This window comes from Andrena cerasifolii, chromosome 14, assembly GCF_050908995.1.
Source record: "Andrena cerasifolii isolate SP2316 chromosome 14, iyAndCera1_principal, whole genome shotgun sequence".
NCBI lineage: Eukaryota > Metazoa > Arthropoda > Insecta > Hymenoptera > Andrenidae > Andrena > Andrena cerasifolii.
The window spans coordinates 6,812,384-6,838,418 of NC_135131.1; the positions used below are offsets into that span (position 1 = coordinate 6,812,384).

The 26,035-nt window shown below is 45.8% G+C and overlaps 4 protein-coding genes across 4 annotated transcripts in view; 3 read left to right on the plus strand and 1 right to left on the minus strand.

Moving 5' to 3' along the window:
* LOC143376697 (uncharacterized) overlaps positions 1 to 19,076 on the minus strand; it is a 32,740-nt gene extending 13,664 nt beyond the window's left edge. The window contains exon 1 of the mRNA XM_076827299.1: positions 18,962 to 19,076. The gene's annotated coding sequence lies outside the window, so the exon portion shown is untranslated. The remainder of the gene's footprint in view (positions 1 to 18,961) is intronic.
* LOC143376696 (uncharacterized) lies at positions 5,015 to 15,247 on the plus strand. Its single transcript, XM_076827298.1, has 4 exons — positions 5,015 to 5,536; positions 8,878 to 9,986; positions 10,849 to 12,381; positions 14,074 to 15,247. Exons 1-4 carry the CDS (start codon positions 5,522 to 5,524, stop codon positions 14,195 to 14,197), a joined length of 2,781 nt encoding a protein of 926 aa, XP_076683413.1. The 5' UTR covers positions 5,015 to 5,521; the 3' UTR covers positions 14,198 to 15,247.
* Positions 15,697 to 21,944, plus strand: LOC143376575 (uncharacterized). The gene is made up of 12 exons (XM_076827054.1): positions 15,697 to 15,869; positions 16,168 to 16,434; positions 16,691 to 17,177; positions 17,247 to 17,346; positions 17,683 to 17,805; positions 17,922 to 18,077; positions 18,546 to 18,602; positions 20,116 to 20,302; positions 20,406 to 20,892; positions 20,970 to 21,069; positions 21,188 to 21,310; positions 21,724 to 21,944. Exons 1-12 carry the CDS (start codon positions 15,788 to 15,790, stop codon positions 21,892 to 21,894), a joined length of 2,340 nt encoding a protein of 779 aa, XP_076683169.1. The 5' UTR covers positions 15,697 to 15,787; the 3' UTR covers positions 21,895 to 21,944.
* A 1,582-nt stretch (positions 21,945 to 23,526) lies between these two features.
* On the plus strand, positions 23,527 to 25,657 carry LOC143376548 (odorant receptor 13a-like). The gene is made up of 7 exons (XM_076827026.1): positions 23,527 to 23,566; positions 23,645 to 23,911; positions 24,006 to 24,498; positions 24,574 to 24,673; positions 24,791 to 24,913; positions 25,352 to 25,507; positions 25,595 to 25,657. The coding sequence occupies exons 1-7, from the start codon at positions 23,527 to 23,529 to the stop codon at positions 25,655 to 25,657; spliced, it is 1,242 nt and encodes a 413-aa protein (XP_076683141.1).
* The last annotated feature ends 378 nt before the right edge of the window (positions 25,658 to 26,035 follow it).

Sequence of the window (26,035 nt, forward strand, 5' to 3'; positions counted from 1 at the left end):
TATAGAGACGTTCCCTTTAAACCTAAACGCTGCACTCTTGCACTGAAAAGTGCAAGTGCATTTTACTTCCTTAGCCCTGCACTATATACAGCAGCGATCGAAAGAAAGGCTCAGTTGTAAATGGTGCGAAAAGTGAGATAGTTCCATTAGAAAGAATTGTATCTTGAAATTTATACCCCACGATAATAAAAACACATGTTTCGAATTTATATTTTCGCCGCCACTGTACTACACCCCCTCTTTCACACTTTTCTGCCACAATCAGTGGTGTACTCGGGATTTAATCTCGGGGGAAGTTAACGGGCCAACTTAAACGGAGAAAAATATTTTTAATGAGAATTCAATAAAATTCGTTAGATGATTATAAAAATTTATTTGAAGAATATATAATAATAATAATAATAATAATAAAATAAAATAATAAAATAAAATAATATTATAACAATAATAAAATAATAATAATATTATAATAATAATAAAATCCAGTTTTCTTTTCCTTTTACAAAGCCCCTTCTTTGGGGGTGCCAGGACCCCTTGACCCTGCCCCCTCTGGGTGCGTCGCTGACCATAATTCCTTGATGACAAAGGTTTCGTAAAATCTACAATGCTATTGCATTAGAAAACGGTCTGATTTCAATTAAAGAGGATCGCCGAGGAGAAAAACCACCCTGCAGCAGAACGCAAGGGTGCAAAGTTCACTGATTACGCCCCTGGTCTATCTAGTTACTGCCCTTCTCTAACGACCACGCCGATCGAAAGAAGCGAGGAAGAGATCGCAGAGCTCGAACGGCAACGAAAGTGAGCCACTTTTTACCGATCGGTCCCACTTCTGGCCAGGTGGCCAGCAATGTGGATGATTCTCGAGCAACGCGAGATATCTCGCGCTCGTGAAACGCAGGAATTAGCCCGAAGTCTCCGATCCATCGTGACGCAGCCGTTTTCGCCGGATTCTTTATTGCGTCCAAGTGCCGTGGCGAACTCAACGAAACGAGAGTGCCGAGGAACTCGGCGCGGGGTTCGATTCGTTCGCGCGCGATAAAACAACGGAGAATACGCGGGCGAGAGAGATTCGCGGTGTTACTTACTCGCCATTAGGGTTTCTGGGACGCGCGTTCCTAGATTTCCTCTGCACTCTGGGCAAAGGTCTTAAGGTTTCCCTGAAACGTAACATCAACCCTGCGTGGTCACACCTTCTTATAATCACGAATTAGTCAAATGGGGTTCACTGCACCACGGCGTCATTTTGGAGTTACCATTTTCGTATCCTTGAATCTTCTAACTTTCGAGTGTTAATTGTACATTCGTAATGCCCTGATAGCCTTCTTCCAGAAATGTAAATAAATTTTGTTACGTTGAAATTTGTATTTGAAAGAATAGTTGAGGATTAAAACGATTTTTCTCTTTTAAAATTCACCAACTTTCTAAATTTTATTATTAAGATCTACAAACTTGCAGAACTATTGGCAAATACATATCCTGGGGTGAGAGTTCAAAGTTCACAGGAATCTTCTTCAGTAACGTCGCTAATAATACCCAAATTTAATCTAGAAGAGGAATTTTTGCAGAGGATATCTTTGCAAATATTTCAGCCCCTCTGCGTCCACGCGACGCAGGATTTGGAAGACCCTTGTCCAATTCGCGAATGGATAAAGTGGCGCATGTGGCGTCTGCGTAAAGAGGAAGGAGATTCGCACGCGGCCCGTTTACCTAAAAAGGAACAATCGCCAAGAGTAGCGTGCAGCGCTTGGCTGTACCCCCATGGTAACAGCAGTGGCCTGAAAGCTTGCCGAAAATAATTATTCCGGAGCCAGCCGCGTGTTGACACTTTCACTGTCTTCTAGCTTTCTACGCGCGGAGGACGGTCTTTCTAAACGGTCCCGCGATCACTCCTCTCGGGCGAATCCGGGGAAAATCGAGGTTTCGCGTGGAAACTGTTGCAGTACACGTAGGTGGATCGCTATGGCGTCGCGTGGGCTCGTCTTCGAGGTATGTCAAGGAAAACGAGTGTGCAAGAGGCGTCGAACGATATTGGAAACCGACGAGGGGCCTTCGTGCATCGCGCCGCGACACAATGGGACGCGTACGCGTTCATAATCCTTAATCACCCGAGCGCCGCGAGGCCGCCGAATTCTACCGAAGGACGTCATTTCCACCCACGAGATTAAAGGCACGTCCCCCGCGATCACGGTAATCGCGAACATAGAAACATCCAAGTAGCATTGCTGCTTGATGTTCGCGTAGCATTAATCAACGTCAGGCTTCGTCAATTTACCATCAAGAGTCTAATAGAGTCTGAGCTAACACACATCTAGCGTTCTATAGTTCCATTCACGTAGTCCTCTCTCTTCTCCTCTGCTCGTTTACCTACTGATCCATATTACACGCCACCTGTTCGCTAATGCTGAATCGATCTAGAAAAGTGTAGCCAGGTAGAGACATACCTATAGGGGGAATATTGCCTTGAATATCTCCGGAAGTTTTTCCGATAAAAGTTATTTGCTACGGGAGGGAACTTTGCGCGGTCGTAATGATTCTTTTGCAGGGGGAGTCGCTTGCGGGATAGGGTGAAGGGCCCAAATTTCGTCCCCCATTTGTATTGGACCCTGCAGAGGGTGTGTGAAATGTTAGAATGAGCTGGCACTTGGCAGGAATTTTCTTTGAAGGTTCATCTATGTATCCACGAATCCCTTTTGGAAGAAATTCTGGATCATGCAAAAATTTTATAGGGATACAATAGTGTTATCTCCTCTTTTCTAAATTTCTTCTTTAATAGCCACAAGAAACTCATTAGATACTTAATTCAGTATACAATTTTTCTAAATTTTTAAATAAGAATTTCAGAGCACCTTCAGCAGTTAGTAATATCGAATCTTCTGCACTGTGATTTTCTATTGGAATTCATATAGGTTCTAATGTTATTAATAAGATGTATTATAAATTGTAGATGCGTTTATACGTTCGCGATTAACTAGTAATACATTCGTTTACGAAAATAAATTAGATTTATAATATCTTTCCTACACTTAAGTTTCTCGAGAAATTATAGTATTTCTCGAGAAATAAGAAATAGGCAATTATAAAATTTCTCGAGGAAATTCTCGAGAAGGAACACTAGTTCCTATTGGTCCACCCCGAGCAGTCGACGCCAAATCAGGATGTCTATTGAGATAGAGGTGAACTGTCCACGGTGGACTTCCTTTCTAAAGACGCCCCCTGGGGCCCTTGAACAGTGAAAGTCCCTGAAAATTTCCCCTCGAGTGACATCCTAACTGTCTACGACCCACCATTTCCTCAAACGATCAGCAGAACCGCGTCCCGTGACGCGGAGTCATCAGGCTGGAAGGATTCAGAGGAAGGTCAAGGAAGGTCGCCAAGCTCGGGGTCGGCGAGTCAGGAAGACGATCGAGCCACTTTCTTTTTCTCCGAGGGGCCGTTTAAACGCTCCAACAGCCCAGGATAATTCGCTCACTTTCCAGCATTTTTCACGAGCACAATGCTCGCGCCTGGTTTCACGCCCTGCAATTTTCCAGCCGATCTCCCTCCCTCCCCTTCCGTTTTCTCCTCTCTCTAATAACTTTCCGCCGTAGCCCGAGGCTGGCGCGGTCACGCCGCGCTCGTTTCGCGGGCCCATTGTGCAAGTAATCGGCTAATCGCGCCGCGTGCTCGCCTGCAAACGGGCAATCGGATCTCGCGGCTAACGAGCGTCAAGTGTTAGCCAACGACCGTGTCAATGACATGAGAAATTGAACGTAGCCTCCGCGGGGTAGGTAGGCCAAAAGAGAATCGGATTTTCCCACCGGTGGATCACGAATTGGAAAACGTAGGTACCCGCGGCTGGAGCGCTCCGAGCTGAGTCTGGGCATCTGGAGGTGGTCCCGTTAGAAACGTGAAAACGCTAAGGTGGGATGAATCGCTGGCAGCGCTAAAAAGAATGAGGATCGATCAGGGCGTAACTGAAGACTTAGCTGCGGGCAGGGGTTACGCAGGTGTGCATCGCTGTCGTCGTCTGTATCGTCGTCGAGCCGAATGGACTTTCACTGGTAGGTCCCTGAACCCGATACCGCCACGTAAAGAACCGTCTCTTCCGGTTGGGCCCCTCCAGGTCGTCGTTCGTGAACTTGAAAACCAGACACCGACCGCCGTGCCACAAAGTTTCGCGAATACCTCGAGCGTCTCTCTCATTTCCATCCGACCTTTCTCCCTTGGAAACGAAGCAACGCGCTTACGGGCTTGCAGTTTACACGGACAGCTAGATGAAACGATCGCGAGGACGTCGGTGAAAGTGGCGGAGGAACGGCTGAAAACGCGATTTTTCCGCGCCAGCCGATCTCTTCGCCTGCTGTTCTCTGCGTCAATGGCTTTGATAACGTTAACGTGGATGTTAATGCGAATCAGGGAAAGATACCGATCGGTTAATGATCGACGAACAGATGGCGAGGCTGGTATATTTGATTCAGCGTCGCTTGAATATTCCTCTGCTAGTTTAGAAGCAAATATCATTATACAGTGAGACTCGATGGTGAATCTCCCGAACGAAGCATTAACGTTGGCAACGGAGAGCTGTGACTTTGATTTAGAGTTATCGTTAAAACGACAATCTTGCAACTAAGGCTACTAAATTACAGCCGACACCAAAGCAGGCTTTTCGCGTCATTGTCATCGTCGAATCAATAATATCGTGGCCTAAATTAACAGCAAACCGAACGATGGAATAATCGTGCTGAGTCGCCGGATTCTAGTTATCGTACAGTAGCTAATAATTTATCGTATATCTACTAGCTAATATACGAATCATCAAACAATAGCTGCAAAATTTTAATCATCGCCGAGTCGAAAGCTTCATTAAATATCAATACTGAAATTATTAAACTTCAACACTTGGCACGATTCTTTCAAAGTTATTTGAAAAATTGACTGGAAAAACCATTGGATTTCACTTTAGTCCTCGGAGCACTCCAGATGCTCGCGGGAATGCTGGATTCGATTGAATCACCAGGAGACGATGCATCGATCGACAGTTATGAAACTGAATTGCAGGAGGCAGGTTGTTTCCGTCGAGCGGAATGCGTCGGTTCGGAAAACGTGCCGATTAATCGGTGGAAGACGCTGGGCGTCGCGACGGAGGAAGCGGGCGATGGCGATGGCTTACGCGGGGAAGTAGGTCGGAGAGAAGTGTCGGTCCTTCGTTCAGAGACACGAGGAGCCGTTGACTGAGCGCCTCCGTCAGTCTCGCGAAGATATTCCGGGAGTGAGCAGGTGCGTAGGAGCAGTCACTTCTGCTCTTCTTCAGCTACCATCCTCGTCGGCGTCTCTTCCTCCCGTCTGCAGCCAGAGATCGATTCGATTCAAACCGTTCGTGACGCGCTTATCATGCGGATTTGAGCAAGTCCCGTCGCGTATCTTCCCTTTTTTTTCTTCTTCTCTTTCTCTTCCTCCTCTCTGGGACGTGTCCAGAGCTTCCTCGCCGCTGGACACCCGCCGGGGCACAAGTGGATTCGAAGAGGGCTCGACGCACGCAGAAATGGACGGACGCAAGGTATTTATAAAAATAGTGCGATTTCTTTGGGAGGAATTTTGGTGTCAGCTTCTGTTAAACTTCTGATCTTCCAAGTTTCTACCTTATATCGTTTGTTATACGCTTCTTCGGGTCAAATCTTCGTGACTTCGTAGAATACTTTTCTCGACGCGCCTTCTTCGATATTCCGCTGCATTTGAGCGTCTCAGAGTTCCGAAAGTTCAATGAATCCTCCGGTTTCTCACGCTGCGACGACTGTACACGCGGCTCGCACAGTTCTCGAGGTGCCATCCACATCCGGCGATTGCAACTTCACTGTCATCTGCCCCGAGGGACGAAATCGCGACCAGAAACGAGTAACGGATAAAAGGGAGGGCACCGAAGGCAGAAGGAAGACGGACTTAATTGCCAGAGAATTAACGTCGGTCCGCAAGCTTTCTGGAGCGGAAACGCGCAGTGTGACACCGATCTGGGCCACTGGCGGCCCACCGTGGATCTACGAAACGCACGCTAATCGCGCGCCGTTCATTAGTCCGGGCCTTGCAATTTTCATGTCCCCATAAGCTCGATAATTCATGGATCTCTCTCGATTTCACGCTGCAACGAGTCTACGGCCTCTCCACCATCACATCGCATGGGCCTGTCTCGGGGAAGACGCCTCGCGCAGACGTCCATTGTCTGGACGTTAAACGAGCAATTAACGAAAACACGAAATGTTAAGTGCAGTCCACGCGGCAGCCAGCAATTAAAGTTCATCGTGGACCCTCGAACGGCGCGCGGCTCGCAGCCTCCTTCCATTTATCACTTGCCACCGCGTAATCTTTCATCCTCCACGTAACAGGCAGTCGTTCTTCATCCGCGCTTCGACTCTAAACTTTAGAGGACCGAGAAGCGTGACATTCTTTCCTCCTGCATTAAGGGACCACCCCGCTTCGATTACCAATTTATTCTACACGCAACCTCGCTGATGAACCTACCACCTCTGAATTCGAGTTGAAGGGCACTCTGACCCGCCCATTCTCATGATTCTGGGAGCAATGGACCCCGCTTCTTTTCCACCCCGTGCACGCGCGTGCACTCGTGCAGGGATTGCAGGGGAACAAAGCGATCGCGCGAGTCCGGTTTTCCTCGATTTCGCTGGTTCTCGGAACGGGGACCGGCCGCCGAGGGGAAAAGAGAAATACTTTCCAATGGTAGAGACAAAACGACCGGACCAAAATAAAGTGGCCGACTGGACCGAGGCATCCAGCGATCCGTCGACAAGTGAAATGGAACGACATGCTTTCCCCGTGCACGTTTCTTGCTCGCTACACAGGCTCGTCTATGGCGGGCACGCGTGCACACGGCGCGGGACGATCCACTTTTGCCAATCCGCTGACTTTCGATCGACGATCCACGGGCTGATCATGCCCGACTAGAAACTCCCCGGTCACATGTTCAGCTAGGCGCGAGACCTCGTGGAGATTCTTAGCCTTTTGCCGCGCGGGATTCCTCCGTTGGTACGCGCGCGGCAATGGAAAGGACCATCGATCACTATCGATCGCTACCTGTCGGGGACCCCGGGATCCGTGCACTTTCAATGCTGCAGGGTTCTTCTTCAAGGAACACCGCCAGGTGGGATTGCGGGATTAAAGAGTAAATTCCTCTTCGCGGAGCACGAGCATGTGTTTTATAATTTTTTTTACGCAGCCTCGTCCTGTTGCGAAGCGCAAGGGCCAACACCGAGGCTGCTTTACGAACGTAGAGCGACGGCAGTGGCAATGATCGTGGCCCCGTTTAATGCGCAGAATTGACGGAAGCTCGCCGACGAATGACTAGGAAAAGGAAGGCACTGGATTCGCCTCGTCACAGAGCAGCGCACCTTGAATCGTGACGAATGATCGTCGAGTTTAATAACAGAAAGCATCTAGGCGGTTACTGCATCGCTATTTTCTAATCTCGGGGAAGAATGCAGGCAATTTATGCGAGCTATTAAATTTCTCTCGCCGCGATTACCACTCCGAGTCGCTCGGTTCTCCCATCGCTATGCATCGGTCTCTGCGCGCCTCCGGTTTTCAACGAGGATTATTCATCATCCGCAGAGACAATGGCCCTCGAACATCGCGGCCAGCCTTTACCGAATCGCCGCGATAAACAATTATTTGGCCATTCTGTTCGGCGCGCGTTTAATACCGCTAGTAGTTGCACAGTTCCTTGTCGCTCCGGGATAAAAGGGAACGACAAAAGGAGAAAGTTCAGTGGCTTGATAAGGTGCAGTCTCGCGGACCCTTCCCTTTTACGTTCGCAGCGACGATGCGTGTAGAAAGTGCGATTGCACTTTTTTTTTTAATGGCCTCGAAAGTTGCAGAGAAACGTAGGGTATCGAAGGGATATCGGTGACGTTTCTGAGGACTGATTTTTATGGGAGAAAGATTCCGCCAGCCTTCGAACAAATTCTGCGCTTTAGAATCTCAGAGTTTCGGTGATGAATTAGCGGGAAAGGATGGAACTTTAGCTGGAAGGAACGAAAAGTGGGTCACGTTGCCTCGCGAAACAGGACGCGGTCGGCACTTTGCTATGTTCTGCGCACGCGTAACACGTTGACCAGGATCGAGGAAGGCACAATGGGCTTCCGGTACGCTGGTTTCCATCGAGGTACGAGCCTCGTAACACATTAGTCGTTACGTAAAACCCGTTTGCCTGCTAACGCGCACTAGGTTGCACTTCCTAATTACGTTTAGCGAACCGCTCGCCACGGTTTCGATTCGATTTTAATTACGATTGTCGGCCAGCTCGGATTATAATCGCGCCGCGGGTCGCCTGATTGTTGGCGGAAAGATTGAGGCAACCGCTTGAGAAACGTTGATGAACGATCATTCGAAGAGCGTGAAGCGCAAGACCGACTTTCGAGAACCTTTTTCCAACTGATTTCATATTCTGAACGAATCGCGGACGATGCTCGAGCGTGCTGGACGTAATGCCGAGCGTGGAACACGCCTGTCATGCAGGTGTGCATAAATCTTTCCATATCTCTCGCGAGCAAATTGTATTTTAGTGTCTCTGCGTCGAGTCGAGGAAGATACTGTGGATGAAGATCCTTTGGAGGTCTTGGAAACACAAAGGGGAGAGCAGGAAAGTTGGGAAATATAAAAATAGAAAATTGAGGCAGCTGAAGGCTGGGTAAATTGGAGAGCTAGAAAATTGGGGGAGTAGAAGACCAGAAAATTATGTTTGGAAGACCTGGAAACTAGAAAGCTAGAAAACACAAAGTTCCCCTTGAATCCCCACCCAAATTAAAGCTTCCTCAAATCACAAGCCACTGCAATCCCTGCGCGTCTAATCAACAATTCGTAGCTCTTTACATTTTCATTTATCTGCCCCAGGTAACGTTCTTCCTGGCCCTGCTGAGCCTGGTCGCCAGCAGCTGCAGCTCGGCGGATCTGCCGAAGCCTAGCTACGCCAGAACGATGCTGAAGGTATCTCGCAGCCTCCCAGGCGAGACCGAGGAGCTGAAAGTACGAACGAGCGAGGGTAGCGTGGCCACCCTGATCGTCAAAAGGCGGGACAGAACGTTCTCCGAGGAAGCGGTCGCCAGCGACCGTTCCAGCAACCCTCTGGAGAACCAGAAGCTCAGTCCCGAGGAGAAACGCGAGAACGCCACGCTACTAGACGCGACCAAAGTGCCCAAAGGCGAGGCAAGGACCAAGGAAGAAGTGAGGAAGCTGGAGGAGGCTCAGATAGCGCAGCTCAGGAACAAACTGTCCGAATCTGAAAGCCAGAGGAGCACCACGGGTCCAGGAAACGTGGCAGTCACCGAGAGGACGTCGACGTCCGAGAGGAGTTCTGGCAAGGATCAAGCGGTGCACGAGAAGAATATCGATTATGGCAACTGGACGCCGCTGAACACCGACGGGAGAGCCGTGGAGCTGCAGAGATCGACCACCGAGGAGTACCAGAGCTGGAAGCCGCTTCAGAGCGATCTCAAGGCCAGCACGGAAGGGAGGACCAACTACGCCAGGTTCGACCCAGCTTTTCCAACAAGTGGACTCGTCCTGCTGCGACACTTCCAGGACCGATCGCAGAGGAACCTGCAGCTGAACGATCGGCCGGAGGACAGAGCTCGCTACGCCTTCCTGCCACATCAGATTCGCTCCTCGAGGACGAACATCGGCGCTAATGTGTCCAAGAACAGGGACGCGAAGAACGTGCCGCCTGAGGTGATCGTCAGGTCGGAGATAAACGTGAAATCGAACCCGAAACGGTCGCCGATGACGCTCGACAGGGATGGCACACCAGTTATCCATGGGAAAAGGGTTCCCGACGAACCCATCGACAAGATCCAAACCTGGCGCAACGCTAGGGTGATTAACAACAAGCTGATCCACGAAGCGGCACCTGCTGAACCTTTGGAAGCCTCGACGAGCTTCTATCCCACGGAGAGCGTGGCGGAGAAGCAGAGGTTCGAGAGGTTCTTCAAGACGGTTAATCGAAGGTGCGTTACTCAGCTTGGTATTAAGGGGAGAAGGCCGAATCAATTTTAATATATAATTTATATTAGTATAATTATTTTTTTCCATAAATCGCTTATAAAACATTTCAGAAATATATTCTCAAAGTTATAAGCCGAAATTCATACCTAAAACGCATTTTAAACGCGTTTTTCTCAAAACCACGTCTTCAAAACTGGCGTCGGGGATAACTAAAAAACTATTTGACCAATCAACTTCAAATTTTGCACACTTTTAGTTTATAATATCCCTGAGAATATGAACCACAATGTTTAACCAAATTATTGATTTTTACTACTGTTTTTAAAGAAATAAAACGCGAATTTTTGGCGAAAATGTTTGAAGTTTCGCCATTTTTAAAATATGCAATTTTTTGTACACGACTTGTGGTTCATATTCTTACAGTTCGTACATAAATTGAAGAAAAAATTATTGGTCTGTTGGTTTCACATAACTGCCAAAGATGCTACAACCGGCGTCGTTTTGCATCTCGAAAAAAACCTATTTCAGATACTGCTCTATTTCTTTTGTATTTATTATAATTTTACTGTTATACATTTTTTTTTACATTTTTATAATGTTAAATAAAGTACCCTTAAAGTTTCGAAAGGATTAGCGCATTGGTATCTTTGCAAAAAATTCCTAAAAATTGATACAAAAATAAGCCGTTTATACGGGCTTCTCCCCTTATTCTACTCAGTTTTGAAGATAGAAAACGATGATGTATGAGTATATTTAACCTCCGATGCGAGTAGACTGAATTCCATAGACTATGATAGTAGAATAGAAGCATAGAGGAGATCAAAGTCGAGTTAGTCGATGATTTTCCATGAGTTCGTTGCGCAGGTACGGCAAGGACATGGACGAGGGGGGCAAGAACGTCTTCTTCGAGTGGGACCCGAGCAACTACAAGAACGAAGCCCTCAAGGCCGAGGTGTACGAGCCAAGGAACGACAACTACCGAGCCAGCGCGCACAAGAGGATGCTGCAGCCCGATGGCGTGCCCGTGTACCCTGTTTCCCAGCTCTACACCCCGGAGAGCCAGAAGATCGCCCCGGTGGCGCTGAAACCTGGCGCCAGAGCGCCGGTCCTGCAGTACGCTCATCCAGAGCTGGGTGTCCAACCGGCTAAGATCCTGAAGAACGAGAAGAAACGGCCAGACAACTTCCCAGAGAACCAGTACTCGTTCACGGAGCAGAGGCAGAAGAAGAAGTACGTGCTGAACGACAAGAACATCGTCGACAGCTACACCACCAAGAACTACTACCCCAACCAGCACTTCTACGGCCTCAAGCGGCCCAACGACGCACCGTTCTGGGTCAAGATATCCGAGAACCTGAGGAGTCAGTTCTCCAACGGCGTGGAGAAGGTGTCGCAGTTCACGCGGCCAGTGATTGACCCTCTGGTGGAGGCCACGCACAAGATCTCGCAGAACCTAGGCCTGTCCAAGGGCAAGGAAGCTCAGGACAAGATTGGCACCGTCGCTACAGGCGGCAGCATCCTCATACCAGCCTTGGGACTGGTGGCATCCGGCGCTGCTCTGGGTATAGGAGCCGTGGCAGTTGGCAGGTACCTAGACGTCGACGTCCTCAAGCGATCCAACGACGCAGCTCAAGTGGAGTACCAAAGAGCTATGGACGGGGATGGATCGTTCCTCGAGGAACTGGAGGACCAAAGTGTTAGAGGAGCGAGCGGAGGAACCGTGTACCTCCTGGAGAACGTCCCGCAGAATGATGCTGCTCAAGCTGGGACTGCGGGGAAGCAGAATAGTGTGCTGGTGATCCTCGATGACGGTCGGAAGACAGAGAGCGAAGGGAAGAGCAGGAGGAGAAGGAGCCTGAATTACCTGGACATCTTCCAGGCAGAGGGAGACCTGAAGAATCTGGTGAGGAACAAGCGACTGCAGAGGAAGGGAGCGGACTCGATGAGCGAGATCGTGGAGATCGATCTTCCTCTTCGCGAGGGCAGCATCGATGTAACGGAGCTGCTCATTCCGGGGAAGAAAGACCGAGAACAGGGTGGCGCGGGGAAGGACAAGGACCCGACGATTCTGATCGTCGAGGACGGTTCCGCGCCTCTGGAGCTCTTGGAGAAGAGCTTTGGCGTCAGGGTGTCTGAGGGAAACGATCTGGGGAGCGTGGCGAGGAACTCTGTGGATGGGAGGGACGAACGACGGAGGAGAAGGAGCGTGGAGGGTGATCAGGAACTCGAGGACGCTCTGCAGAACCTGGAGAACGCCGAGGTGGCGGAAGTGGCTCACATCGACGGCGATTGGACCAACACGCCCTGCGCTAAGAGGCTATTCTGCGACGCCATGGTACAGAGGGGTCCTGACGCGGTTATACTCATGGAGAAGAAAATGGCTGCCCTTCTGGGCCTGTGAGTATCCAGCTGGATTGCTGGCAGTTGTTTTTCACCCGATTAGGGAAACTCTGCAGACACTGGCTCGTTACGCGTTACAAAATAGCCGGAAGCTTCGTAATTCCACCGATGATATAATAACGTTGCCCTCGTTAACTTATGGTTACGCAGCTGTCTACGTTTGGGTGGCGGATAATCGTCGCTCGGTTTCGTGACGGACGAGGGAAAATCGTGGGAACGCCTTTGGTTTCGGAGTCAGGGAGGTGAAGCGTCGTTTTGGAGCAACTCTGCTGAGGAGAAGAAGAATAACAAATACGTGTCCTTTTATTTTGGCCAGTTTGCATATTTAGGCAGTGAAAGCATCCCTCAAAGTTTATAAAAAAGAGGTACCAAAAGTTTGCTGTTATTAGTTTAGAGAATATTATAACATTGTGTTGAATAAATAAACGCAATGTTATAATATTTTTTAAAACAAAAATAAGAACTTTTGGCACCTCTTCTTATGAACTTTGAGGGGTGCTTTCACACCTTAAATATGCAGACGGGACAAAATAAAAAAACACGCACCTATTTGTTATTATTATCTAAACTTTTATGTGCATAGAAATATTTAGACTTTTCTTTTTTTGTGTTAAAGCTCGTAGAATAACGATTAAAATTAGAAAAAAACGTTTCCTCTACTGTTATTTATCACTTTACAATTTGCTTTTGAAAAAAGGCTTGTTTTAGGACTATCAAGGGTAACCTACCCTCTTAACTGGAATTTATTTGTTTCTAAAGTAACTTTAGCTAAGGGAATAAATTAAACTTTAAGAAGCCCTGGAAATTTGATCAAACTCTCCTGCTTACTGTAAATTCGGCAGTACATACACTAAATTATTAATGACAGCAAACAAGTCGATGTGGTTCCTCTTTCGATTTTCTATAAGCCCGTGACTCACGGACTTTTCCCGCCACGCGCGTGGCCCGCGCCATGGCGAATCGCGCCTAGTATCGTATGCACAGAGTGAAACTGTGCTAAGAGGTAAAAGTCGAATCAGTCAGTAGGACGTCGCCGGTGAAAGCTGGAAGAAAGTTATCTGTTTCTCGCTACGGTTCCGTCTGGCCGAGTCTGTTCTTCGATTTTCTCGGTTGCGTGACGCCTCGACTTATCGGGCATAATCACTTTGTTTGCACAGCACTGGCGGTGATTAAAGGATGCTACGAGATCCACGCATCGTGGCGAAACGGGTCGATTCTACGGCTGTTGATTCCGTACCATCCTTTCGAAGTAGCAACTACCGTTGCTGGAATGGCCACAAAGAGTAGTGCCTATAATTCGACTGTAATTCCAATCGACGGGAGAATTAGCAATGGACACCTCGATTATCACAAATCAACCGTAAATCCCCATTCTGTTCGATCAAATCCCTTCGACTGAATTTCTAAAAGCACTCGACCCTCGTCCACGACTTTCAACGAGCCAATCCCCCATTTCACCGCACGATCGTCATTCAATATTAACTTCCGACCCCGATACCAGCCGCGGCAGTTTAATTAACAAGCATGAGTGGCGGGTCGTAAAGCGTAGAAGGTTACCTCATCCCATTACCTATCAATTATACCTTCTTGCCAGCCAGTCGATTTTCTTCGAGGCTCGAGCAGTGCCTCCAAGCTTTCTAACGAATTTCTATCGACCGTTAATCGTCGGTGTTTGCGTGTCATTTGCAGAATCCAGCCGGTGGCAGCTGTACAAGTCTCCAACCACTTCCAGGAGGTGATGGACGCCGTGCGAAGACACGACTGCTCCAGCTTCCTGTGTCCCCAGGCCAGGCCTGGCAACGTCTTCTTCTGACTCCGTATTCCAGCCTACGATGCTTTCTTGCCATGGAAAGCGGGGCTGACGAATCGCTGGTTTCACGGACGGTGAAAGCTTCCACAAGGATCACCTCAAATTCCAACGATTTTTCATTCCGTCCGCTCGCGGTTCTAACGGACTTACCTACGATTCCATTCGTTTCGACTCCATTCTGCGGCCTGTACCGACGATTCCATTCCGATATTGATTACGACGACGGATTGCGTGAAGGTTGGAGTGATCTGGATCGCAATTAGATGTGACTTCAGTGGGATTGTTTTGGTTTAATCACGATCGCAGGAATTCTTATCGAAAGCCACTAATTTCAAGGATCTGATGGAGATAATGATAATGTTGACTTAAGGGGTCTGAGATCGGATGATCTTGATTCTGGGGGGATGCGATTTCGATTTGTTTGTAATGTTCGTGGGGGGAATGGAAGATCGGGTAAGTTCCCAGAGGAATCCTCGGAACGAAAGGAATGGGGCTCGAACGAGGGCGAATTTCCATGGAGACTTTATGGATAGAAGAGATCGCGAGACGGTCTGCGAACCTAAACTGTACATACCTGCCACCTTGGCCAGCCTATTTAATGAATCACTTAAGCTCGCAAATTGAGAGACTAGTAATTAGGGGAGGGATCGATGAAAGGCGATTCAGAGACTGTGAAACGGGGTAGCTTAAACTTGACCTAAACTATAGACGTTAGGTCGCATTATGCATTGAGCGTTACAATTTTAATGAGAGATTCGGGTCAAATTTGAGTCCCCCTGCAGTCTCCTTGTCGCCTGATTGTGGATTTCGATGAATTTCATCCATCCTTATCATCGAAACGCGAATAAGTCGCAAAGATCTGGACGGATCGAACGGTGTCTCGTGGAAATTGAACAACACGTTCTAACGTTAACTAAAAACAGATATTTATTTCCTTTCATCGCATATTTCGCGCGAAGTATATAACTTTCCAGCGAAAAAACGTTTCTAGCTTCTAGAACACGATGCATCGAATCTATGTATAAGTTAGCAATAAATGGTATTTTTACAGTATTATCGACACGTGTAATTATTTAATTCCCCCGTTTTATGAAGCAGCAAAGACTTTGATACCTTTGAAAATTCTGGTGAGAGCGGAAGCTGTTATTAGGCAGATTCGAAGGTATATTTGTAGAGAACACACATTTCTCCACGTGAACATATCCGTCCCTGGTGCCACAGATCCACGCATCTTCGAATGCAAATGATGATACTCCGCGTTCGGAGGATAAAATTCTTCGTCTATAGAACCATTACTAAGAACTTCATCCGCCAAAGAGTCACGCGGAAAGCGACTAGCTTTTGTCAGCAGGAACGAGGGGAAGAAGAAACTTTGGAAGTCCGTATGAGCACAGGTAAGGGGCAATGGCGGTGGCTAGTTACCGAATTCAATAGATTATTCAATGAAGTGAACAGAAGTGTTTCGAATGGTAGATGAGCTTCAAGGCCGTCGAACCGCCAGGCCCCCCTTCCACTTGTCTTCGTAATATTTTCTAGGGGTGGCTCCTAAGTTTTTTAGTCGGGCATGCGTCCTCCCCATGGACGGTAGGAGAAATGACAGCCAGGAATTTAGTATCGAAGACACTTCGCACTTGTGCAGTTCAAGTGCGTGAGGTATCGACGGATCTCGATCAAGGTACGAGCCACAAAGTTCAAGCGTAATCTCGTGATTCTAGCGAAACGTTCTGTAAATCCTAACTCATTGAAGATCACAAGTCGAAAGGAATAATTGCAGACAAAAGTATCTCACGAAAAATATTCTGCAGTTCGTAATTTCACGATTCTCGATCTCCTATTCAGTTTTCGTGTAACGAAGATCGTGGTAAGTGGTGCCTGTCGAGCTGCTGGGGAAGAATGTGCAACGGAGTTTCGAAAAGATAAACGGTTGAATTAGAATTTGGTGGATCTGACGTTGGCCCGTTTGTTTTGTACAGATCTGAGACTGGCGATCGGATGGAACCGATTGAACCTGAAGCTCATCGGTATTTGGCCCGAACCGACGGCAACCGGTCGTGCATCGTTGAGTTACTTATCTTTGATAATTATCCTGTGGATGATCGCCTTCATAATTCTGCCGCAGACCACGAATCTGTTCATGTTAAACGGAGATCTGGACCTGATCACGAACAATCTGTGCGTGGCTAACATCCCCACGACCAACGCGATCGTCAAGATCCTCATCATTTCGTATTACCGAGAAGGTATACTTCAGGGGGTAGTGGACTACTTCAGCTTCAAAAAATCGATTATATTTTTTACTGATTCTGAAAGTCTTATCCTTTACGAACATTTCAAAGGAAATTTCATGAAGAAATTCAAATAATTGTAGAAGTTATAGTAGCGAGCGTAAATTCAGTGCACCATGGAGGCCTCGCAGGGCAGTATTGGCATAGGGGACTTAACTTTGAAGCTGTTTTTCTCGAAACACCATTTTCAATCTTTTGTCTGTATTGGAAGGTCTGAAACCCATCGTCAAGTGTTTCTACGACGACTGGCGCAGCGCGAAAACGGAAGAAGAAAGGACTGCCATGCTAACCGCGGCCAAAGTGTGGAGATTCATATCCACCTCGTGCACCGTGCTAACTCACATGCTGGTCACAGCTTTCGTGAGCGTTCGAGCCTTCACGATCTACACGTGTGACCGAGACCAAGAGGCGCAGGACCATTTGCTACTGTACCATGGATATTTTCCTTTCAACATTCGACCAACGTCGATTCTACTGCTGGCCAACATGGGCCAGGCTGTTGCTGCTTATTGTGCTACGATCCCCTACACCGGCGTCGATGCTTTTATCTCTATGCTAGTGCTGCACACGTGCAGCCAGTTCGAGAACTTGAGGATGAGGCTGGAGGGATTGATGGACCAGGAGAATGGGACCAGAAACGTGGATCAGGTTCAGAAGGAGCTGGTTTGGATTGTCAGGAGACACGAGCATCTCAACTGGTGAACGATACTTTTCTACCCGTCGAGACAGGGGAGATAGTAAATTGAAAATTTTTTTTTTCGTTTTAGGGTTGCTAGCAGAATCGAGAAGTACTTTAACATACTGATGCTGATTCAGGTGCTACTCAGTACCATCGAGATATGCTTTCAAGGTTTCTTATTCTTCAATGTAAGTAGCGATGAGGATTTTGTATGAAATGAAATTTCAATATGCTGGTGCAGCTTGGAAAAATGTGGTACAGTAAATCCCCGTTATGAGCCCGACGAACGGGGCTGGCGGCGAGCTTATAGTGGGTTGCGGGCACGATTCCGCCAATGGCTGTGTCGACTCTTTCGTTTCCTCTCGCTCGTTGTCGGGTTCTCTCACTCTCGCCCGCAGGCTTCCAAGAAATGGTGGAGACAGTCGCCGGGCTGTCAACGGGAGGTACAAACGGGCTCATAACGAGGATTTACTGTAATGAGGTATGATGGATTTAGAGACGATTTAAAAGAGTGATGTTTATAGGTGATACTGCAGAATGAAGATGGAATTTGGAATTTTCAGCTGGTGTTCTTCGTGCTGTTCGTAACCTTCGTCGTGGTGCATATATATCTTTACTGTTACGTAGGAGAAATGCTGCTTGTGCAAGTAAATATCGCACCCGGTTGATGCAATCACCATTCTCATTTCCCATAGTCGTGTAATAGTTCCAGTTCGCGTGAAATCAAAGTTTGGAATATGCACTTTACAGAAATATGTTTCAGAGTAACGGAATGGCAAATTCTGCTTACAATTCGACTTGGTTCAACGTCTCGTCCCAGGACGCCAAGTGCCTTCTATTCATCATGAACAGATCTATTCGACCGCTTCGTTTGACCGCAGGAAAATTCGGAACATTTTCCATTGAAATGTTCAGTGCGGTGAGTGCATGTTCGCTTCACTGAAACTCCCCATGTACTCACACCTTCTGAATCAATTAAGGGGTGAATCATATTTCTTGGGCTAAGAACATAGCAAAATTTGAGATTTCTTTTTAAAAAACTAGTAATTTAATTCATCAGAAAGATGGACCATATTTTTATGTATCTTTAAAGAAGTTGCAGTTTTCTTTTTATTAATTTTTAATAATGAATATAGGAGTTATGTATGATCCACCATCATGCCGCGCAAAATACGTCGTCCATTACCATTATCCATTACCAGGCACACAATTTCCTCAAAGATGCATAAAAACATGGTACATATCTCAGATAATTGGAATCGCCAATTTCTTAAATAAAAATCCCAAAGTTCGCTACGTTGTTACCCCCAAAAATAGGATCCCCCCTTAACATACCTTTGAACAATGTAAAGAGAAGCTAAACAGAAAAACGATCTTATCGTTTCAGATAATACGAACAGCAATGGGTTACCTTTCGGTTTTACTAACAGTTTCAGCCGGCAGCGTCTGAATATTCCCAGTACAAACAAAGATAAACACTGCAATTAGAGTCTCTAAAATACAATTTAGACGGATTCAACAAGTTACACGATAGTTCTGAATACATTCAATATTTTCTTCAAATTTCGAAATAAACGAATCTACGTCTCTACGAAGTTCGGAGAAATGATTTCACTCCCACCCAAATGTTCTTCGAAGGAACACAAAATTCCTTGCTTCATGTTCAATAAATAATCTGAATATTTGCAGTGCAATTGGAACACGTATTTCACATAGGTATAACATTTGGTAAAATAAATATCTCTGACTTATGCGTTATTAAACACGTATAACTGAATCAACAAAATATGAGTAGGCACTCACCGTTTGCAGTCACGATGCACACGAAGATCCCTGGTTGGAAAATTCCATGATTCTGATGCCGAAGACGTGGCGTCTGCACCAGTGCACCCGTATCGTGCACGTTCAGAAACTCCACTGAAAAAACGAGCAATTACAAAACACTAGAAAATACAGTGCACCTTGTGCCTTTGCTTAAAAGCGAAACTAGGTACTAGGTGATCACAGCTATGTCTCTTTGAACGTACACGGATCCACGCGGCTTCGAATGCAAATAATGAAACTCCACGTTCCATGAACAGAATTTTTTGTCTGTACAACCACTATTAAGAATTTTATCCCGTAACAAGTCACTTCGAAAGTAAGTTGCTTTCTGCAGTGGAAAAGGGGGAAAGAAGAAACTTTGGAAGTACGTATGAGCACGGGCGAAGGGCTATGCCGTTCGCTAGTTAACGAATTCAATAGATCATTTATTCAACGCAGCGAACAGAAGTGTTTCGAATGACAGATCAGCTTAAAGGCAGTGGAACTGCCAGCACCCCCTTCTAGTTAACTTCGTTTTATTTTCTAGGGGTGGCTTCTGAATTTCTTAGACGAGCATGCGTCCTTTTCATAGCTAGCAGGAGGAACGATACCCAGGAAATTCGAATCGAGGACACTTCGTCGTGCAGTTCGCGTGCGTGAGGTATCGATGGATGTCGATCAAGGTACGAGACGCAAAGTACCTATGAGCATCATTTCGCGATAGATACAGACATAGATTAATCACGAAAATCTACTGCAATTAGTAATATCACTAGTCGCGATAGTACACAATGCTGGGGATTTGGCAAGGGGTACCTGGAGGGAAAGAATGTGCAACGTAGTTTTATGAAGATAAATATCTGAATTAAAATTTGATAGATTTCATCTTGGCTCGTCTGCTTTGTACAGATCTGAGACTGGCGCTCGGATGGAACCGATTGAACCTGAAGCTCGTCGGTATTTGGCCCGAACCGACGGCAACCGAACATGCATCGTCGAGAAAAGGTGCAAATCCACGATGGGACAAAAATATCGTGTCTCACGAGAGACTTCAATCTCCATTATTATTATTCTTTCATTTCCATTATTCACATTATGTTGTCGCTGAGATTTTTATCTCGTGATCGTAAAGTCTCATATAAAAACTCATCGAGGATTTGCAACTTTACACAGCTCTGATAATTATCGTGTGGGTGACCATCTTCATAATTCTACCACAAACCACGAATCTGTTCATGTTAAACGGGGACCTGGACCAGATCACGAACAATCTCTCTTTGGCTAACATCCCCACGATCAACGCGGTAGTCAAGATCCTCGTCACTTGGTATTACAGAGAAGGTACGATTAAAACGAAAAAGGAAATTCGTTCCTACGCCACTCCTACGACTTAGAATAACGTAATCGTTGCGTGTTACCAAGAATCTATTTTTTGTGCTGGAAGGTCTGAGAGTCCTCGTGAAGAGTTTCTACGACGACTGGCGGGGTCCGAAAACCGAAGAAGAAAGGACTACCATGCTAAACAGGGCCAAAGTATCGAGATTCATATCCACCTGGTGTACGGTGTTAACTCAGACAATGGTCACGGCTTACCTGAGCCTCCGAGCCCTTACGATCTACACGTGTGACCAAGACGAAGAGACGCAGGACAATTTGGTACTGTACCCTGGATATTTTCCTTACAACGTTCGACCAACGACGATTCTAGTACTGACCAACGTGGGTCAGGTGGTTGCCGCTTATACCGCCACGATCCCTTACACCAGCGTCGATGCTTTTATCGCTATGCTGGTGCTGCATACGTGCAGCCAGTTCGAGAATTTGAGAATGAGGCTGGAGGGATTGATGGATGACAAGAATGGGACCCGAAGCGTGCATAATGTTCGAACGGAGCTGGTTTCGATTGTCAAGAGACACGAGCATCTCAACTGGTGCAAGACAATTTTCTACCTGTAGGAATATCTTTTCAGAGAAGATACTGAATTTCAATTTTTTTTTCTTGTTATAGGGTTGCTAGCAGGATCGAGGAGTACTTTAACATACTACTGCTGATTCAGATGCTGCTCTGTACCGTGGAGATATGCTTCCAAGGTTTCTTATTCTTCAATGTGAGTATCCCTGACTGTTTTGTATGCAATGGAATTTCAGTCTGCAATTGCAACGTGGACAGGTATGCTAATGAGGTATGAAGGGTTTAGGGAGGATTTAGAAGAGTGACGTTTATAGGTGATACTGCACAATGAAGATGGAATTTGGAATTTTCAGCTGGCGTTCTTCGTGCTGTTCGTGAACTTCATCGTGGTACATATGTATATTTACTGTTACGTAGGCGAAATGCTTCTTGTCCAAGTAAGTATCGCATCCGGTGCAATCACCATATTCATAGTTGTGTAACGTAGTTAGGATACTGTTTCTGATTTTCAATGTAAATTGTACATATATTGAACATGTTGCACGTCATCCTATTTTTATATCTATGCGCGTGTATTTGAGAAATTTTCTATGGTACAATTTACTTTAAATAAAAATAACGTGCTCTCTATAAATGCATCATGAGTACGTGATTTAAATTTCTTAATATTTTTTTAGTGGATTCGATACTTCAATGTCCCCAAACTGTAATGCTGAAAATTCTAATCTCCCAATATTTCAATGTAGCAGTAGTCGTACTCTCAGGTCCCAATATTCTACTGCCCCAATGCCCCCAGGAGCTTTCTCTTTCAGTAGAGCAACTGCCACTTTACAGAATATGTATGTTTCAGAGTAACGGAATGGGTATTTCTGCTTACAATTCGTCTTGGTTCAACGTCTCAGCCCAGGAAGCTAAGTATCTCTTAATCATAATGAACAGATCTATTGTTCCACTTCGTTTGACTGCCGGAAATTTCGGCACATTTTCCATGGAAATGTTCAGCACCGTAAGTGCGTGTTAATTGCACTGGAACGGAATATGCACTATCGTCTTGTGAATCGATTAACGTTCCCTTGGAAATGTTAAAGAGGGACTAAACGGAAAAACGATCTTGTCGTTTCAGATCCTACGAACAGCTATGGGTTACCTTTCGGTTCTGCTAACCGTTTCGGCTGGTAACGACTGAACCTTCCCAGTACAAACAGAAAAATAAATACCCTAATTAGAATCACTACAATACCATTTGGATGAATTCACCTAGTTGCACACAATAGTTCTGAATACATTTAAGGCCGGGTACAGAGCTAAAATAAACGAAGTTATGTCGCTACGATGCTCGGAGGAATAATTTCACACCCCAACAAAATTTCCCCGATAATCTTGACTAAATAATCTAATATTTACAGTGCAATGGGAATACGTATGACACATATGATAATCGATAAATATCTTTGATATACTATTTGACTTGGGCGCTATTTAGCGGGTATATCTAAACCAATAAAATATAAGTAGATAATCACCATTTTCAATCACGATTCACAGCCGCAAACGAAGATCCCTGGTTACGACAATTCCATGGTTACGATTATGAGGACTTGGAGTCTGCAAGCATATCAAGCGCACTCAAAAACTGCACTGACAACCCGAACAATTAAAACACATTAGAAATTTGAAAGACTAGAAACACAGAATCTGGTCGATGCAACGAGAATTGTGTGAGTTTTTCTCATTTACTTTGTAAAAATGTTGCTTTCGTTTTTTATACAGTGGCAGAATCATATTGTGAAAGCAAAACGAAGAAGATGCAATAAAATGGGATCGAAGTATTTTAAGACGGATGCAGTCGTGTAACTGTCTAATTCTCTCATTTTCTGGAGCATAAGAGGACTTGCATACCATTAAAAATAGTGACGAAACGGAAAGCTGTTAGTAGGTAAAGTTCAATAGTTTGGAACCCACGTATTTATAGTAAATACACATTTTTCTACGTGAACACATCCACGTCTCATTGCACATAGATCTACGCGTCTTCGAATCCAACTAATGATACTCCACGTTCAGAGAATACAATGCTTCTTCCATAGAACCACTCCAAAGAACTTCTTCCCCCAAAGGGGAAAGAAGTCACTCGGAAAGTAAGTCGCTTTCTTCAGTAGAAACGAAGGAATGAAGAAACTTTGGAGGTACATATGAGCACGGGCGAACCGCTGGCTAGTTAACGAATTCAATAGATTATTCAATGAAGCGAAAAGAAGTGTTTCGAATGGTAGATCAGCTAAAAGGCAGTCGAACTGCAGGCCCCCCCCTTCTCCTTAACTTCGTAATATTCTCTAGGGGTGGCTCCTAACTTTTTTTAGACGAGCATGCGTTCTACCCATACCCAGTAGGAGAGACGGCAGCCAGGAATTTAGTATCGAAGACACTTCGTCGTGCAGTTCGAGTGCGTGAGGTATCGATGGATCTCGATCAAGGTACGAGCCACAAAGTTCAAGCATCATTTCGTGATTCACGTAAAATTGTCTGCAAACCCTAATTCCGTGAAGATTACAACACCAAAGGAACAAGTACAGACACTAATATCTCACGAACATCTACTGCAATTAGTAATCTCACGAGCCGCGGTAGTCTACATAATGTTCGCGTAACGAAGATGTGGCAAGTGGTACCTACTGAGCTGCTAGAGAAGAAATGTGCAACGTAGTTTTGAGAAGATAAATAGTTGAATTGGAATTTGGTAGATCACACTTTGATCCGTCTGCTTTGCATAGATCTGAGACTGGCGCTCGGATGGAACCGAGTGTACCTCAAACTCGTCGGTATTTGGCCGGAACCGACGGCCACCGAACATGTATCGTCGAGTTGCAAAGCCCTGACAGCTATCCTGCTGTTGACCATCTTCATAATTCTACCACAAACCACGAATCTGTTCATGTTAAACGGGGACCTGGACCAGATCACGAACAATCTGTGTCTGGGTAACATCCCCACGATCAACACGGTCGGCAAGATCCTCGTCACTTGGTATTACCGAGAAGGTATGCTTAAAACGAACTGTGAGGCTCGTTCCTTATATCTTAGCATAATATAATAGTTCTGTGTTACCCAAGAATCTATTGTTCGTGTTGGCAGGTCTGAAACCCCTGGTCCAGTCTTTCTACGACGACTGGCTGGACCCGAAAACGGAGGAAGAGAGGACTACGATGCTAAACAGGGCCAAAGTGTCGAGATTCATATCCACCTGGTGCGCGGTGCTAACTCAGGCGATGGTAATGGCTTACCTGAGCCTTCGAGCTGTCACGATCTACGCATGTGACCAAGACCAACAGCCACAGGACCATTTGCTAATTTACCATGGATATTTTCCTTACAACGTTCGGCCTACATCGGTTCTAGTGCTGACCAACGTGGGTCAGGCGCTTGCGGGTTTATGCGCTGCGGTTCCCTACACCAGCGTGGACGCTTTTATCTGCATGTTAGTGCTGCACACGTGCAGCCAGTTCGAGAACCTGAGGATGAGGCTGGAGCGATTGATGGACGAGGAGAACGAGACCAAGAGCGTGGATCACACGTGGATTCAAACGGAGCTGGTTTCGATTGTCAGGAGACACGAGCATCTCAACTGGTGAACGATACTATTCTACCTGTGGCAATGTCTTTTCAGGGGAGACAGTGAATTGGAATATTTTTCTTGTTACAGGGTTGCTAACAGAATCGAGGAGTACTTTAATGTACTGCTGCTGGTTCAGGTGATGCTCTGTACCATCGAGATGTGCTTTCAAGGTTTCCTATTCTTCAACGTGAGTATTCATGAGGATTTCGTGTGAAATGAAATTTCAATATGTATATGCAGCTTTGAAAATTGGAATAATGAAGCATGAAGAGCTGGAGAAAATTCAGATGAGTTATGTTTGTAGTTTGTACAACACACTGAGGAGGGAATTTGGAACTTTCAGCTGGTGTTTTTCGTGCTGTTCGTAAATTTCATCGTGGTGCATATGTACATTTACTGTTACGTGGGCGAAATGCTTCTTGTACAAGTAAGTGTCGCATCCGGTTGATGCAATTATCTTATTCGTAGTCGTGTAACGTATGGACGATACTGTTCCACATTTTCGGCCAGTTCGCATAAAATATAAATAATGTTTTTACTATAAATACGTTGTATGAGTACGTTATTGACATTTCACTCGGAAGGACGATCCATTTTAAATGGGATGGGTGATTTCATCAGATCGTTATTGAAGACAGAAGGGGCCTTTCTTAAATAGAATATGTGTGAAAGTTGTGCTTAATCTATATTTTATTCGGAATAGGATTATATCTCAATATTCCTGTACCACAATATTTCAATCTCTGGATGCACTTAATAGTCTATGATCCCAATACCCCGAGGTCCCAATAATCTGGGGTACCAGTGCACTCAAGACCTGTCTTTTTCAGCAAAACAATGGCCATATTACAGATAAATTTTTCAGAGTAACGGAATGGCAATTTCTGCTTACAATTCGTCTTGGTTCAACGTCGCGCCTCAGGAAGCCAAGTGCCTCTTGTTCATCATGAACAGATCTATTCGACCACTGCGGTTGACTGCAGGAAAATTCGGTACATTCTCCATTGAAATGTTCAGTGCGGTAAGTTCTTCCAAATCAATTAACATACCTTCGCACCATATAAATTGTAAAGGGACACTAAACAGAACAACGATCTGGTCGTTTCAGATTCTACGAACAGCAATGGGATACCTTTCGGTTCTACTAACCGTTCAAGCCGGTAAGGGCTGAAATGTTCGCAGTAAAAACAAAGATAGATACTGTAATTAGAATCCTTCAAATACAATTTATACGGATTCACCAAGTTACACGATAGTTCTGAATACATTCAACGCTTTCTGCAAATTTCTACCACGGATTGTGCCTTTTTTCTTTCTCCAAATAAACGAGGCTCTATTCTCTACGAAGTTCAGAGAACTGATTTTACGCCCACACGAATGTTTATCGGCTGAACGCGAAATCCATTGTGTTTATAGCTAAGTTTACCGATCTTTTGTAGGAATAAGTTCCATAAGTCCTACAATATATGTTCGGGAACCACGGAAAAATAGGACCTCGGACCGTGGGACTCGAACCCACGATCTTTGGGACCTATGCGCTACTGGCCAG